At 38.1% G+C, this 17,498-nt stretch overlaps 1 protein-coding gene across 1 annotated transcript in view; it reads left to right on the forward strand.

Annotated features, from left to right (window-relative positions):
• Window positions 1-434: 434 nt before the first annotated feature.
• LOC117420450 (ADAMTS-like protein 1) overlaps window positions 435-17,498 on the forward strand; it is a 245,210-nt gene continuing 228,146 nt past the window's right edge. Inside the window, exon 1 of the mRNA XM_059029130.1 lies at window positions 435-720. Within this exon, the coding sequence (XP_058885113.1) occupies window positions 655-720 (66 nt within the window). The 5' untranslated portion in view covers window positions 435-654. The remainder of the gene's footprint in view (window positions 721-17,498) is intronic.

Raw genomic sequence — 17,498 nt, forward strand, 5'->3', positions numbered from 1 at the left:
TATTTTGGAACACATGTCAGACTTGAGAAGCATTTGTAAACCATCCAGTGTGAAATAACGTTAGTGTGAAAATGGTGCACATCCTCGATTATGTCTTGCGGTGTACGGCATATATTGAACAGAGTAGCATTCTACCTCTACCTTGCGAACAGATACAGCTATTCAAGGTGAGAATATGTTATGACAAGTCATATTGTGTATTCATGCTCCCGATAAAAAAGATATAAGTGGTGCTGTGGCGTTGCCCAAGGAGATTACAGCGTTAGTTGCCGCTGTGGTGACTTAATTGTGCTAAATTGTCTTGTCATGGTAGTTTACTGTTTGTTTTTCAATGAGAATCTGTCTCTTTAAGAAATGTAAGGTGGGTGAGCCCCCTCTCTGACGCACGTCTGGTATGCAAACTTATAAATTTAGCAACAACGTGTCTCAGGCACAAAACTCTTAGAAGCAATTGTCAGATCATTAAACGCATTTTAATTATGATGCACATTTGGTTTGGAGCAGGAGCTGGCGCTCACTGACTGAAGGACTACACCTAATCGAAAGGTGATTAAAAATACAGTAGTCTTTATTCTCATTTAACGTTAGGCTTATTATAGATAAACACACAGCAAGAAAAATCACGAACATTAAAAAAAGTACCCGCAATTGGAGATGGCAGCAATCCTCTGGATAAGAGTTGCTGGTATTTTGGTTACAGTATCTGCTTTATCGCGCAAGGTAAGATTTACAGTATTACTGATCATTACTGTTTGGTTTGGGAAGCGTTAAAACATCTTTTGTATATTATTTTGTAATGGTCATATAGTATTGCTATAACAAGTTGTGCACCGTATGATGTCATTCTGTTCCGAGAACGCACTGGCAAGATGCTACACATGGCGTGTACATGTGGAGATCTTCAGATTTACGGTGCGCTTTGATTGGAATTGAAATGAAAACTCTTAGGTTTAAGCTATCCACCATCAAGAGTACAGTGCCACAGCAGCTAAATGGTGTTTAGTACGTTTTAACTACTGTAAATCCTAATGTCGTTGTTACGCAGGTACTCGGATGAAACGCTGTATTCCGTTAACAAAAGATGTTAACAACACCTGTTACCTGTCCTGGAGTGAATTTCCTTTTGCAGGTGTCAGTGACTTTTCACAGTTCGAAAATCTGTTCTTAAAATAACGATTCAATTTACAGAAATTGTTTTTCACTGTTCAGGTCTTCCACATTTCTGTTTTTTTTTCGGGGGGGGGGGGGGGGGGGGGGGTTGGTAGGGGGGAGAGAAAATACAACAGGCTTGCATGCTGGATACAGAATGTTTTCACGTTGAAACATGTGCTACAGCTTACCCCACGTCCCTTCAAAAATCACAGTCCTGCTGTATTTTGGACACAGTAGATTAACAGTATTACTACGGTGTACCATTATAGCTAGGCAGTAGTACTGTATTGCACCAGATTTAACGTGAAATATATTGAAATATGAGCCCGTTGTTTGCTGTAATATTGAATTATTTAGCAAGTGTATAAGTGAAAGGGGATAGCGAACATAACAGCTTCAAATCAAACTATACAGGATGTGGCCAGAAATATAGACTACAGTAGTGTTACGAATATGCATTTCTGTAATTTCTTCTGTATGCCCTCCTAAAAATCTAAGCTTATTTTTTTAATACATTTTTTTTTACCAGTACTTGCATAACATATACTGTATATGTATATATTCAAATTACACAGGCACATTGGCCCGTTAATGTACCCTTGGTTTTATGTCAAGAGGCACAGTTTCTATGGGTCTCATTACAACTTAGTTAGAAAAGTGGAGAGTGCCATAAGTAGTAATAGGTGTGTTTAAAAACTTGTATTAGTAGGATTACAATCAGACATATCTATTAACATCTGTGTGTGTGTGTGTAAGTACTGTACGTATTACATGTGAAGTGCATTCCCATTACAAACAGTCCTTATAGTGGATTCACATAGTTTGCTTTGAATTACATGTCTTTCAAGACTAATATTGCATACTAGAATAGGTAGGTTTGCATCACACAGGTACCAAGTACCTGTCTTTTGGAGCTGTGTGTCACTGACGCTATTTATCTAAATGGCTTTTCTTTGTATGTCATCAGAATGATTCATCATCTACAATATTTGCTTTCAGTGAAGGATGTTTAAACTATCCTATCCTCCTTGGACAGACTCTGACTGTTCATTTAAAGAACAGTGTCAAGTTGTCCCAGATTTTTCAAACATAAGTAAATGATAGCAGTTTGCTCTGGCTCTGTTCTAGATAACTCCCCTATGTTAGCTATATGGTCTGTTGCCAAGGTAAGGTTTAATTCTTTCACTGCTGCACCATAGCCTTTCTTCACAAAGCAATAAATATTCAAAGTTGCTTATGGTGAAGATGCACTAGCAGCCTTCCTTGAGGGTTGCTCCATTGAAAAGGGGGGAAAAACATTACATTTTGACTGACAGAAAGTGAGTTCCTTCTATAAAGGCTGCAGAGTAAAATTACCTTAAAAGATCCTGCAGTATCTGAAGTAATTTTGTATGCTTCTCTACATACTGTATATTGTCCAATCTTTTAAGAATGCATTTAGTTTAGTACGAGAAAGATTACTTCACATTAAAGATATTTATTACAATGTAATAGAGCTTTCTTGTTGGCTCAGGAACTTGCCTTTCAAGGTTGTAGTTTTTAAACAAAATATGTTTTTACATTATACATTTTTCTAACTACACCATAGTTCCACTATAGTCACACAGTACTATGTAACTACGCTTGCAATTACAATGTAGCTGGTGACACTTTTGTTAACCAAACAATTATGCAATTGTTAACATGAGAGACCACACCATAATAATTTATTTGTATTACACCACATGTAAATGAAAAGAAAAATGTACATGAATAAGTAGTAATGTGTTTTGATTTGACAATAATAATAATACTTATAAATATGTCTAAGACAGAGAACTGGACTAATTGAAGGAGAGTTTGCTTCAGGGATGTAATGTCCCCATTGAAACTGGAGACCTATGCAGCACATTGAACACAAGAGGGCGCTTGATGTTTTGAACTGTGAGATGTGCGTCCCACCGGATTAGAATTACTACTTTTCATACTTAAGTTGCAGTAATAAATCCCTGAATTACTTTTACCACCTGTCATTATGTTTAACCTGGTGTGGTCCTTCAGAAGTATTTAAGTATAACATCTTTGGTTTATGTCATGACTAGTCATTAATATCAACTTGTACAAACTTGCTTGTATAATGTGCCAACCGAATAGCTTAACCCCAAGGTTACTGAACTCCCCAGAAAGACAGTCAAAATTAAGATGGTATTCAAAATATAACCTTTCTGTGCTGATGTAAAATATAAGAATCATTTACTATAATACATTACCAGTTCTTCTTTTTTTCTTTTAGCATTAAAATGTTACATGAAAGATTTAAAGAAGTCCAGCAGGGATATTAAAAGCTGTAGTATGGACAGTTAAGGCTGGGTTATACAAAGTTATTGTAGCTGTTGGTCATACTTTCAGCCAGTCTGCGTTACTGCCAGAGTCGGCTTGTGATTAAAGTTTCCAACAGGCTCCACACTCACGGGACACTTTTGAGACAGAACGGGATTTTAAAATTGCCCCTAAATTGAATGAAGTGAATGTGTAAATTGGATCCTATATATTTGCTAAAATGAACACTGTTGCTGAATTACTATGAGCAGCAAACAAGTAAAACTGATCAGCTGTTCTCCATACTGCCTCCAATCAGACGTAGTGAACAGCTGAGCAATGTTACTGATCTGATTGGGATTGTAATTGCATGTTATGGGCGGTTTAATATTAATGAACAGAAAATAAATAGCGATGTTAACTTACTAGTGACTCAGATATATAAATAACAATAATACAAATACAAACACATTGTATTAATTATTATTATTATTATACAAGTGTTTGCTGCGCATGGTATTTAAGCACCAATATTAATTTTAGCAAAGGTTCATTTATGCTTTAATTTCATTCAGTTTAGGGGCAAGTTTAAAATCATGTTCTGTTGTTTATGAACATCTTCAATTAAGAGTTCCTCAAAAACTTGCTCTATCGCGCCTCACTGGCTTGCGACCATGTGACAAATGTTGAATTTTTTCAACATCATCCGACCCCGTGCGTTTTGCGGTCGCAGACACACAAGAAAAGGCAGTACGATTTTTCAAAAAAGACGCAGCTCGAGGCAGTGCGGATGACGTCATTCTGCCCGTCGGAGACCAAAAATGCAGAATTGTGTGGTGGTTTTGTGATGTGGACAAGCATTCACTTAAGCAATAACTACTGAGTGCACAATGACTGGGGATATTATACTAGTGAGACCCTGTAGCTATAGCTGTTATTTGACAGGGGTTTTGGTGTTTTCTTTTTAAGTTCCTGGAATTCAGCTTCCGCTCTGAATCCAACTTTAATTAATCATTCTGCCATTTTGTGTTATTGCAGGATAATAGAATGTGCAATCCCAATAAAAGGGAATGTTCCCGTTTCTGTATTCATTGTTACCTAAACAATCAGGGTTGTTCTAAAAGAACTCCAGCCATTCTTCTGTTCCTGTATTGAACTTCAGATGGTCCTTTACCCATTAATTTAGTTAGTCCTTTACCCATTCATATCAGAAAATGAAGAGTCATAGTAAGGAAAGGCATTTACCTTATAAACTTGCTCGAGAGTTACTGAAGACCTAAATGGTCCATAGGGAAGGAAAAGGGAGTTATTTTGTCAGTTACACAATACACAATAGCATTTCTAAATAATTCTTCTAGGATCTCATTTAATAGTACAATACATGCCACTCTTCACACCCTTAGCTCTGTTTTATTCTAAGAGTTCCCTGAATACAAATGAATAGATGTAGAGGCACACCAGTCCCCGATGACATCATTATTCCTTAGACATACTAAAGTTTAATAGACAGCTTAATAGAGCTTGATTTGACTGTAATTTGTGGGTGTACATGAGTGGTTTTCAAAAAACTTGCTCATAACATCATAATTTGGCTTCCGTACACAGATCTATTTAGCCATCTGTGATCCTTGGTCCACACATTTTTCTGTTGCCTGTTAGTTTGTAAACTTGCACAGGGCAATGTGTTCAAGGATTGTTGAGCACTACTGTCCAGAGTAGTTAAGTTCTCAATTTGCTGACAGCCTGTCATTTTACAGTTGACTGACATTTTTTAATCACACATGGGGAATTATTGTCACACACAACATGTTGTAGACAGTAAATTGTCCCGTATATGATGGCCTTCAGCATTCTGGAAATAAATTACCTTACACTATAAGCATCCTACTGTATAAACACACAATCTATATTTGACATGTAGGACAAAACTTTTGAACGCTTAACCTCTAACATCATTAATTACCATACCTAATTTGGTTGCCGTTGTATCATGATTTGTAGGGTTAAAAATGCATCACAGTTTTTTACAAGCAATCAGAGTAATGCTTGGATGGTGGTTCCTCCAGGGAAGAGTTGAGACACTTTGGCACAGCAGTATCTGCTTTCAGTTCAGCCAAACCTGCATCTCATGGAAATTAAACAAATAACTGTAAAGTATTTAAGGTAGGACCTTAAGACTTTGCCAACTGACATCACAAAAACAAGTAAGACAGTACATATAAATAAACTGTGGTTAGATTTGTAGATGTGGGCGAGTATTTTATTTATAGGCCTATTGGCCTTGTCATACCAGTTTCAGGAATATTCCTGTGTACATAAACTTAAATGATGTGTGCTCTACTTACTGCTATTAAATGTGAACTACTAAGAAACACTGCCAATGTCTGGTACTGCCTGGGTTCTATTATGTATTAAAAAATGTGGCAGTGAATTTGTAAGCCTCGTAGTTTGGTATGCCAGTTGCCATATGTTCACTGGACTGCAGTTTAAGCACCTCAGTCCTTACCCTTAGTTTTGCTGCACTCCATTGCTTTTACGTTCCCTACTGGCTACAGCTCATTTGTCAGAATTAAACATGTTACCTTTATTAGTCCTGTGGCAAAGTGGTTAGTAGTGCTCAAACAAAGACAAAAATTATTATTATTTATTTCTTAGCAGACGCCCTTATCCAGGGCGACTTACAATTATTACAAGATATCACATTATTTTTACATACAATTACCCATTTATACAGTTGGGTTTTTACTAGAGCAATCTAGGTAAAGTACCTTGCTCAAGGGTACAGCAGCAGTGTCCCCACCTGGGATTGAACCCACAATCCTCCGGTCAAGAGTCCAGAACCCTAACCACTACTCCACACTTGTGCCCTTATAATAACACAGTGACAATAACACAGTGTTCATGTCCAAACAGTTCTTTTAATTGTCACGGTTTGGCACCATCAAATAATAATGCTGGCAACTACACAGCAATGTGTGATTGCACAGCTAAGCAAAACAGGGTTTCAGTCCCAAAATAACAATACAATAACACAAGCATGGCTCTGCGTCCTTTCTCGCGGTGCTCCAGTGCTGGTGGTGATACACAATTATTGGTGACTAGTGCAGTATTTGGAATCCGGGTTTAATGCTGGCTGGAATAGCGACCGCTCCCGGATGTTAGCCGTCTACTAAATACAAATAAACAGTGGTTAACAAAACAAATACAAACCGTCACAGTTTCGTTTTTACTCCTTCCTGGTTCTTTCATAAAACCATAACAAGGGAACAGATTGCATCATCACATCCCCTGAAATACTGTCAGAAGTCCATATTTATTTTAGTATGTTACCCTCAAAATATAAATAGTGTGGATATCGTTTGGCCCATTGCATTAGGGTGAAGACACACAGCCTTTCTCCTTTGGGGTTTTGTTTCCCTCGTAACTATAATAACCAATACTGTTGCCTCCAAAGGCTACCCTGAGTGTTCCTCATTGGTACCTCTGAGCTCTTGAACAGTAGGATATTCAATCCATATGTATATTTAGGAAACATTAAAACATGTTCTTAAAGGTTTTTAAAATTCACCCATATTCTAATAAGACATTTTAAATCAGGTGCTATCACCTGGTAACGGTTCCCTCAATTCGGCAAGTAGTGGCGCCATTGGAGAAGGTCCACAGAACAAGCAATCAGTCAATAATAGTACTGTTTTAGACTGAATAAATAATCTTGCCCATTTTTATGGCCAACCATGTTTTTTTTTATAAATCCAGTGGCATCAGTGTTGCTTCTTAAACAGCACATATTTAAAAACAATGTTTCAATTGCTTCTTCATACTTCAGTTGTTATGAAAACTTCTCAAGCGGAATCTAATGGTGACCTTCATGTTTTCCCAGATGGTAAAGACCTAACTTTTTGAGTTTTTTTTTTTTTTTTTTTTTTTCAATTAAGGGCCACAAGGAAAACAGTACTGTATTCAGAAATGTGTATTGTTTTAGAAATGTGTGGGTGAAGAGGGGGGATTTGAGGTTGCTAAAAAGGTGATCATTAGAAAGTAATTGTTTTAGTCTTAAGCTTTTTCTTGTTTTATTCTGCAGTTTCCCATATACTTTATAGGCAAGTTCTCTTCATACAGATTTCCAATTTTCTCCCTTTTTGGAATGTTAAAACCCGTATTTATTTTTATCCAGTCAGTGCAAGAACCTCTAAACTCTGATTACAAAGCCACCACCATGTTTTTATTCCTGGTTTAAAAAAGTGGGTCTTATCCAGTCCTTCAAATTATATCTGTCAGAATTGACCTTTCTCAGTTGTTCAAAATTAGATGTTCAAATCAGCTGTCAATAGAGATTGCTATCTGTTAGGGTAACATTTGGGTTTACAAATAGGTCTTGTTTTAAAGTCCACATTAAAAAAATAAAATGATACTATCTCAACTGCTGCATGAAAAGTATTTAATGTATTTGCTGTCCTGAACATAATTTATACTCGCCCATATTTACATAACTGTTTTGAATGAAAGATACTTGGCATTGAGGTGTTGGAAAAACACTTGACATTTAACATTTTTCTTCTGTTTTTTTTTTTTTTTCTCAACGATTATATTAAAGCAAAGCCCATTGTGCAACCTAGGCGTTGACACTTGAGCTTTTTGCCAATTGCTTCAGTATCTTAAATAGTTTAAATAGTTAAAGCACATAATTAATGAGCTGCACAGACAAGGATCATACTGTTGTTGATGACATATAGAACTGAGCGTCCTGTCAATCATGACGCCTCCTTCAGTGAATCTGCTGCAGTAAAAGCCCCTCTTGACAGTCGATGAGTGGCTCAATTGACTTGCACTTTGAAGCTAGTTTTGCCGTACAGGGTTGAATAGGGCTATGACAGGGTGGAAGCCTTGCCAGTGTGTGTGTGGGGTGGGGTTGTGGGGTGGGGTGGGGGGGGGGATATTGGGTTGGCAGGGAGGGGTTAAATTTCTCACTGTCAAAAACATGTGGGAATGTGGCTGGAGCCAAGCATTGAATACATGAATTAATGATTAATTAACCACAGGTGTATAAAATAGGTGTTCACGGATGTCCGATAGAAGGATTGGAATTGATGTTGGTCTGTGTTTTGTGTTCCGTGCAGGGCTGTCTGTTTAGTTTCGTGGATTTTTGTAAAACCTTTTGTTTTGGCCCTTGTGCCATTTTTTATTTTGACAAGTGTGTTTTTTGTAAATGTTTTGTCCATTTTTTATTTTTGTTTATTTAATCAACATATTTAACCTTGCAGCTTTCTGTGTCCGAGTCTCTCTCCCTGCAAATAACATCTGGGCTGGGAGGCTACCTTGCCACAAGGGTACAGGGAATAGAGTTGCACTTCTTGTTTATGCCAACTTGGGAATCGGGCAAGTCGCATCCCTTGCAGTGTGACAGCAGGAGCTCTGTTGATTTGTACGTGTCTGATGGTAGGGCTTGTACAGGAAAGGAAACATTACAGAAGCTTACCAAAATAGTTGTTCTGAAGTCTCTATAGATGCATTGTCATTTGCTGTACACTAACTGTTTCAAATTTGTATCAAATAGTGAAGTCAAGCCAGAAATCCCCACTTATTTTCTTTTGATACTCAAGCTGGACACAGATCAGGAGGTATCCGGATGGTAATGCCAGTCTAACAGGTGCAAGAGTTGGTGGCTGCTGTGCCCATATTCCTCAGTCAATTGGTTCCTGGGACATACCAGGCATGTCTCTTTGTAATGCCCATACAATCCTTGGCCTCTTTTAAAAATTTTAAATATATAGCAGATGCTGGTTATTAGCAACCCTGATAGAGACAACTTTCGGTTATTAACAACATTTTCCCTGGAACCAATCCCGTCCCATTATTGACAACTTTATTACTAGTTGCCAGTGCTACAGAGTGCACTTGCGTGATTTATGCACATACTTCATGAAGCTTTTATAACACACTGACTTAGCAACTGCGTATTTCTGGCGGACTGAGGCTGAATTGTGGCTTTGAAACTGGCACAAAGCTGCACGCAAAATTGAGATGGATTTACAGTGGGAGGTGGTACATTGGAAAAAGCAGACAACATTGGACAATTTTTTTTTTTTTTTTTTTTTTTTAATTTAGTAGTCTCCCATTGTTTTTATTGTTTTATTTTCTCCCCAATTTAGTAATGTCCAATTATTTTTAGGCTCAGCTCACCGCTACCATCCCTGCTCTGACTCGGGAGGGGCGAAGACGAACACACGCTGCCCTCCGAAGTGTGTGCCGTTAGCCGCCCGCTTTTTTACACACTGTAGACTCACTGCCCTGGGCAGCTTACAGGCAAGCCCGCAGGCGCCCGGCCAGACCACAGGGGTCGCTGGTGAGCCGAGAACACCCTGGCCGACCTAGCCCTCTCTCCCCCCGGGCTATATTTTAATTTTTTTTTATTTTTAACTGCTTGCCTAAGGTGGCTAATGCCAATTGTTTGCATTGCATATTGGGTTTGTGATGTTGACTGCCTGCTGCTCATTGATTTATTTATAGCACACATAATCCTAAGCCTTCAGGGAGGAAACTCTGCTGGTAAGCTTTAATTGGGGGACACACAATATATGTTACAGATATTTTTTTGTTATTGTATTCTTGCGAATAATTCATAACCAAAATAGTTTTTCTTTAATACGTCTAGGTTGCGCCTACCTCACAAAGATATTTTGTTTGGATTGTGCATAGGTCATTCCTGCATTCCTTGCTACACATTTCGAATGCCAGTGTCAGGTCATTTTGAGAACTTCTTTATTTAAAATTCCAAAAATAACTTTTTTAGTGTTTATAAATAACTTGAAAGGTTAAAAAAATGGACACCTTTGGACATTTCATTTAGTTAGTTATGCAAGTAAATGTATGCCATTACAGGTTCACAGAGTGTAGCTATTTCACAATGTGTGCTTGTGACCTGGATGGCTTGTGGGTGACATCAGACCTGGAAGAGTATGCACAGACAGTACTACGGGGTATGACTTGCACACGCTTAATAACAAATAAAAGGGTTAAACTGAAAACAAAATACTTTCAAAAAACAAAACAGTGGCCAAAACAAACAAACAAAACAGACACGGAACAAACAGGTATCGTGCTGGTGTAAAACCAGCACGGGTAGCAATTGTTTTCTATATTATTCTCTTTATCTCACAACTCACGTCTCTCGTTCCTCCTCTGAACACACTAACCCTGTTCAGTCAAAGCTGTGGGTTTTTATACATGTGACCGTCTCCAGATTAGTAATAAATGAATCAATCTGGAAACAGTCACATTCTACACGACTTTAGCATGGATGGGGAATTTTAACCCCATCCATGCTGTAAAATAATGAACAATACAACTTGTTTTTACGCACTAAACAATACATTTTAAATAATAATAATACAACATACACACGGGCAGGGTTGTACCCCGTCAGAGTGCTAATTTCCTATCCATGTACTGAGAAGTGAAGAACCATGGCTTGATCATTATGGGTCTGTTCATTTTACCATGCAATGTTGAAAGGATCTTCAGTGTGATCACAAAGATGACACTGTACGTCTACGAGTTGTAAAACTAGGATACCAAGTTAAGGAGGGAATCTTTAACTTACCAAGGCATGATATTATGTCAGAATACCATCTGTCCAGTGGTCCTCGAACTATGCCTGTATTCAAAGTTGTGCCACGAGACCAGAAAGTGTATTACTGATGTCATCTCAATCTACTGCTCTGTGCTCTCAATCTCTGCTTTTGTATCCTTTGTTTTTAAATTGTATTTTATTTTATATTCTGGAATAAGTAATACAATGTTAAATGTCAGAGGGGGGAAAAAAATGTGAGAAATACACATATATGTGTATGGCCAGAAAACTTTAAGAGCCACTTCAATATTACAGAAGATAAAAACTTTAACTGGCCTTTGGACGCTTCAGCATTTAGAAATTGCTTCAAGACTTGTGGACCAAACTGCGCAGGCTGTTCTGTAAATTAAGCACTCAGACAAAGAACCATATAGTGCACTCCATACATTTATTTGAGACAGGCATACAACAACTGGCATGTTATGTCTTGAACTCTGATGTTTGCAAATAACTAAGCCATAAATAACTAAAATCCTGGCAGCTATGAGCTTAAAAAGGACTTAACAAAGTAAATTTGAAGATGAGCTATTTTGGTTTTTATTGAAACATAAAAGTCAGAGACCTGGTTTGCAAATTGTTATAGCGGGCATGGAAATAATTAAGATTTAAAAATGAGTACGAATTTATGAATCGCCCCATCATTAAATCACTAGATGTATGTGGTTTAGGGCAAACACAAACACTGATAGTCAGAAACATTAAACTCTCCCGTGCTTTCATTTCTGCCCGCTCGATGTAGGTGATTGACTTTAACAGTGATTATTGTGATTGTGTTTAACTTTGCTTTGAAAAACGGCCAAGGGAATAAACCAAAAGCTTGACAAGTTTTTCCAGGAAGAAAAACACATCTGTAGCTGATAATCGTGACATTCAAAAAAGGGAGGGCCTTGTGAAGACTGCAATGTGAAAACTAAGAAGTCCTTTATTTCTAGATTTGCCGTTTTTAAGTGCATTATGGGACAGTTCTTAAATTGTTGGTTTACTGTTCACCAAGAGTTCACCATGTTAGAAGGAGATTATATATTTTTTCTGGTCAACAGTAGAAGTTTTGGGTGGGGGTTAAAATGATGGGATGGGTGGGTTATGACCTGATGTCTGTTAGAGTCACTGTAATTCCCATTTATAATAGCCTAGAATTAAGCAATAAAAAACGTAAAAGGTATGACATACTGCCAACATTATAGTTATGCCTAAAGCTGAAGGTTAAGAGGTATTTTTTTAGCATGATATTGCAGTATGCCACTACATTTAAGTTATTTAATGTAATTATCTTTAATACAGTACTATTCTTTACATTTGTCAAGCACTTGGCATCTGAAAGCACTTTACAAAACCAGTACATGACTGAGCAAGAGGCCAGCTGTAACTTCAAACAGTCAACCATAAATTCAGCGGGAAAACTGTAGCACTACCTGTCATGTAGAGAAACGTTTCAGCTAATGCCTTTGTCGGACTGTAGATGGCCATTGCAGCAGTCATTATGTATCCCTAGAGCCATTATTTTTCTTTGAGCCAGATTGTTTCTTGTTACAGTTGGTTTAGAGGCAGTGTCTTCCTAGGCAGTCTAATGTGAGAAGGTAAAATGAAATGGTATTTTGTCACAAACAAAAGCTTACAGGCCTGATTTAATAATACTAATAATAGGGCAGCAGTGGTGTAGTGGTTAGGGCTCTGGACTCTTGACCGGAGGGTTGTGGGTTCAATCCCTGGTATGGGACACTGCTGCTGTACCCTTGAGCAAGGGTTTACTTTACCTAAATTGCTCCAGTCAAAACCCAACTGTATAAATGGGTAATTGTATGTAAAAATAATGTGATATTTTGTAACAATTGTAAGTCACCCTGGATAAGGGCGTCTGCTAAGAAATAAATAATAATAATAATAATACCCTTTACTTCAAAGTGCAACTTGCACTCTTTTTGTGAAAACAAAATATAACTGTTAATTTAACACTAGTCAGGTTCATTTAATCAAAGATGTGACTGTGGTGTTTGTTATCAGTTTTATAACATCAACAAATCAAATGTGCAAATTACATATATTGTAAATACCTTGCTAAATCAGGCCCCATATCATAGTACAAACTTAGGAATAGTATTGTAGCACTGGATGAAATTGCTTTTTGGAAAAAGAAGGCCATCTTGACAACAGAGCCCGGTTCAATAGCCAGAAGGCTCTTATTTTGCAGCAACAGGTTCACAGAAAGTAACACAGCTCACAGCACACGATTCTCCACTCTCTGAATCCACACACACTCACACACCTGATGCACCCTCTTTTATCCCCTCTCAGACACAGAAAACACAAAGTTACAAGTATGTGAGGCTTCGACCAATCGGCAGCCACTGACCTTTAACTAACAACAATGGAATAGATTATCACGTTCCTCACCCAATCGGAGTCCTTTACAGCCACATGGGGTTCACGTGAACAGCACCGGTGACCCCGTGTAGACTGCCTGAACCAGCGCCAAGTCCCAGCACCCTGTCGCACGGTGCAAGCAATCAATACCCGCAAGTTAACAGTTCCAGAATGCAGTACAGCCACAGACAAAGCCAGTCCAACTGCACTCGCCACTACAGTATTTTATTATAACCCTACCACAACTGAATGTCACAATATTCACTGTAGAAAAATAATATATTTCTTTATTTTAACCCATTGGTATCAATGTCCTGTCCAATTGCATAACAAACTTGTGTCGGAACTTCATTCTTTCTAATGTACAAGAGTAAGTAGAAGGGTTCCGAAAAATATAGCGTTCCACGTCCCCACGTGTTTCTACAACTAAATAACATACAGTGCCTTGCAAAAGTATTCGGCCCCCTTGAACTTTGCGACCTTTTGCCACATTTCAGGCTTCAAACATAAAGATATGAAACTGTAATTTTTTGTGAAGAATCAACAACAAGTGGGACACAATCATGAAGTGGAACGAAATTTATTGGATATTTCAAACTTTTTTAACAAATAAAAAACTGAAAAATTGGGCGTGCAAAATTATTCAGCCCCATTAAGTTAATACTTTGTAGCGCCACCTTTTGCTGCGATTACAGCTGTAAGTCGCTTGGGGTATGTCTCTATCAGTTTTGCACATCGAGAGACTGAAATTTTTGCCCATTCCTCCTTGCAAAACAGCTCGAGCTCAGTGAGGTTGGATGGAGAGCATTTGTGAACAGCAGTTTTCAGTTCTTTCCACAGATTCTCGATTGGATTCAGGTCTGGACTTTGACTTGGCCATTCTAACACCTGGATATGTTTATTTGTGAACCATTCCATTGTAGATTTTGCTTTATGTTTTGGATCATTGTCTTGTTGGAAGACAAATCTCCGTCCCAGTCTCAGGTCTTTTGCAGACTCCATCAGGTTTTCTTCCAGAATGGTCCTGTATTTGGCTCCATCCATCTTCCCATCAATTTTAACCATCTTCCCTGTCCCTGCTGAAGAAAAGCAGGCCCAAACCATGATGCTGCCACCACCATGTTTGACAGTGGGGATGGTGTGTTCAGGGTGATGAGCTGTGTTGCTTGTACGCCAAACATAACGTTTTGCATTGTTGCCAAAAAGTTCGATTTTGGTTTCATCTGACCAGAGCACCTTCTTCCACATGTTTGGTGTGTCTCCCAGGTGTCTTGTGGCAAACTGTAAACGACACTTTTTATGGATATCTTTAAGAAATGGCTTTCTTCTTGCCACTCTTCCATAAAGGCCAGATTTGTGCAGTATACGACTAATTGTTGTCCTATGGACAGAGTCTCCCACCTCAGCTGTAGATCTCTGCAGTTCATCCAGAGTGATCATGGGCCTCTTGGCTGCATCTCTGATCAGTCTTCTCCTTGTATGAGCTGAAAGTTTAGAGGGACGGCCAGGTCTTGGTAGATTTGCAGTGGTCTGATACTCCTTCCATTTCAATATTATCGCTTGCACAGTGCTCCTTGGGATGTTTAAAGTTTGGGAAATCTTTTTGTATCCAAATCCGGCTTTAAACTTCTCCACAACAGTATCTCGGACCTGCCTGGTGTGTTCCTTGTTCTTCATGATGCTCTCTGCGCTTTAAACGGACCTCTGAGACTATCACAGTGCAGGTGCATTTATACGGAGACTTGATTACACACAGGTGGATTCTATTTATCATCATTAGTCATTTAGGTCAACATTGGATCATTCAGAGATCCTCACTGAACTTCTGGAGAGAGTTTGCTGCACTGAAAGTAAAGGGGCTGAATAATTTTGCACGCCCAATTTTACAGTTTTTTATTTGTTAAAAAAGTTTGAAATATCCAATAAATTTCGTTCCACTTCATGATTGTGTCCCACTTGTTGTTGATTCTTCACAAAAAATTACAGTTTCATATCTTTATGTTTGAAGCCTGAAATGTGGCAAAAGTTCGCAAAGTTCAAGGGGGCCGAATACTTTCGCAAGGCACTGTACCTGGAATTTTTCTTTTCATTGTTAACATCCTGACAACTTTTTACACTTGTAACTTTAAAGTCTGTTTCAAAGCTCTTTTCAAAATGGCTGCTCTAGTGCTCTGGGGTTTGAGATCTGTCCTCTAAATCTACAAGAAGAGCGATTTTTGTGCCGTGGTGTTTCAAAATTACAAGTAGAAGTCAGGAAAGTTTAAATTCTACTGCATTTCAATGGGATATTTTGACAACCTTTCAGGCATCAATACCTTTAACATTAAAAATTCTTCAAACTGCATGAAAGTACATAGACTTATAATGATAATAATAAAATAAAAAGGATTGATTGTCCAATAGCCTTTCAATGGGGCATTTCATGGCAAAATTCAAATGGTGTATGAAAAACATTTTTCTGACATTGTATTAACTACCGCAATGTATTGTTTTTATTGTTTCGATTCACTTTGTATAATTTTTCACAAGTTTAAAACAACTCAGTGACCCCACTACAGCTCATGTCTAAGCTCCAAGTACACCTGGTACACCAGAGTGTAACCATTAAGCAGCAACATTTGTTCTATGTGGTATTTCTTACATCGAGTGTTGCAGGGGGGCAGGTTAATGGTTACACTGTTGTGTACTAGATGTATTTTAAATATGATTCTCAGACCTCTGTTAAGACCAATGGGTGTTTTAAACACCAGGATGTGATGACTAAAAAGAAAATTAAATGAATCTAAACAACAACAAGAAGAATACATTAAGAAAACTGATATTTTTTAAGCCCATAATTTTTTTATTTATTTTTTTTTGTAATTGCTGGTACTCGTGCTGTACTGTAGAATACAGCAGCTATACAGTTTTGCTAACATACAGTATCTACTAATTTTTAGTTTCTTAAAGGCCTTATTTGAAACCCCACTGACCGACACCTGTTTTAAACTTCAATACTGGTTTTTTTTTAGTCAAGTATTAAAAGGGGGTTGGGGGGCAAATACCCTTAATTATTCCAGGTTCTGTTTCATCACTGTGAATATATTGCAGTACAGAGGATTTTCTCACTAACACAACTCTCAAGCCTGAGCTGCAGAGTTGCTGGTCTTTGCCAAGTGTTCGAGACCTAGGATTTCATGTGTTTGTACAGTACCTGTCATTCTGACAGTACACCAAAAAAAAAAAAAAACTGGGAACATGAATATTTTGGATGTAGTGAAATATGTTAGCTGGAGGGCTGGAGTTTTTAATTAAACATGCTTCTTTTTGCCTGTTTTAAATCAGTGCCAAAAGGTCCAATTCATTCTTGGAAAACATTACATATTCTTATGTTTCAAATCAACCTTTTCTTCTTTCAAATCCAGAAGTTAAGCATGGTGTGAAGCACCATTTTATAGCAAATAAAAAAGAGCATCTGGTACTTCACTAGGTCTGTTTGCGTGCCTGATTTACAGGTAGTCTTGCGCTTAATTGGTTATTTCACCAGAAGAGTGAAATTGTCTCCAAACCTTCAATGCCACTTTTTCTGTCAATAAATCAACCAGCTATTGATTTCCATGCTTTGCAAGACATTGCCGAGGTGAAATTACCTAGGAAGTGAAATAACAGACTTCCTGAAAATAAGGCAAGCATCTTCTTTAATCTAGTGTTGTAGTTTAGTTTACTTGTGTGTGATATTATTAAGAGGGCAGTTGGTGCTGACTGAATGGCAGTAAGTCAGGGAGGCAGTTTAACTGCCAACTTCCAAACTCAAAATGTAAGGTTTTAGGTTTTGTGTCTTTGATTATAAACGCTGCAGCATTTTTTGTTGTGCTTGGTGAGGGGAGATCCTTTCTTTTTTTAGTAGCTTGTTTTGCTTACAGTAAAGGGGAGCTTGCTTTGGTTTACAGTAGAGGAGCACCCTACCGTGCGTAACTTTACTTTTATAGGGTCAGTGTGACAGGGTGGCTGGACGGTGACGTCACGGCAGAAGAAGGAAGGTAAACACACACCAGGCAAGTACTGCAGTTAAAGGCGG

The sequence above is a fragment of the Acipenser ruthenus genome, chromosome 1, assembly GCF_902713425.1.
Source record: "Acipenser ruthenus chromosome 1, fAciRut3.2 maternal haplotype, whole genome shotgun sequence".
NCBI lineage: Eukaryota > Metazoa > Chordata > Actinopteri > Acipenseriformes > Acipenseridae > Acipenser > Acipenser ruthenus.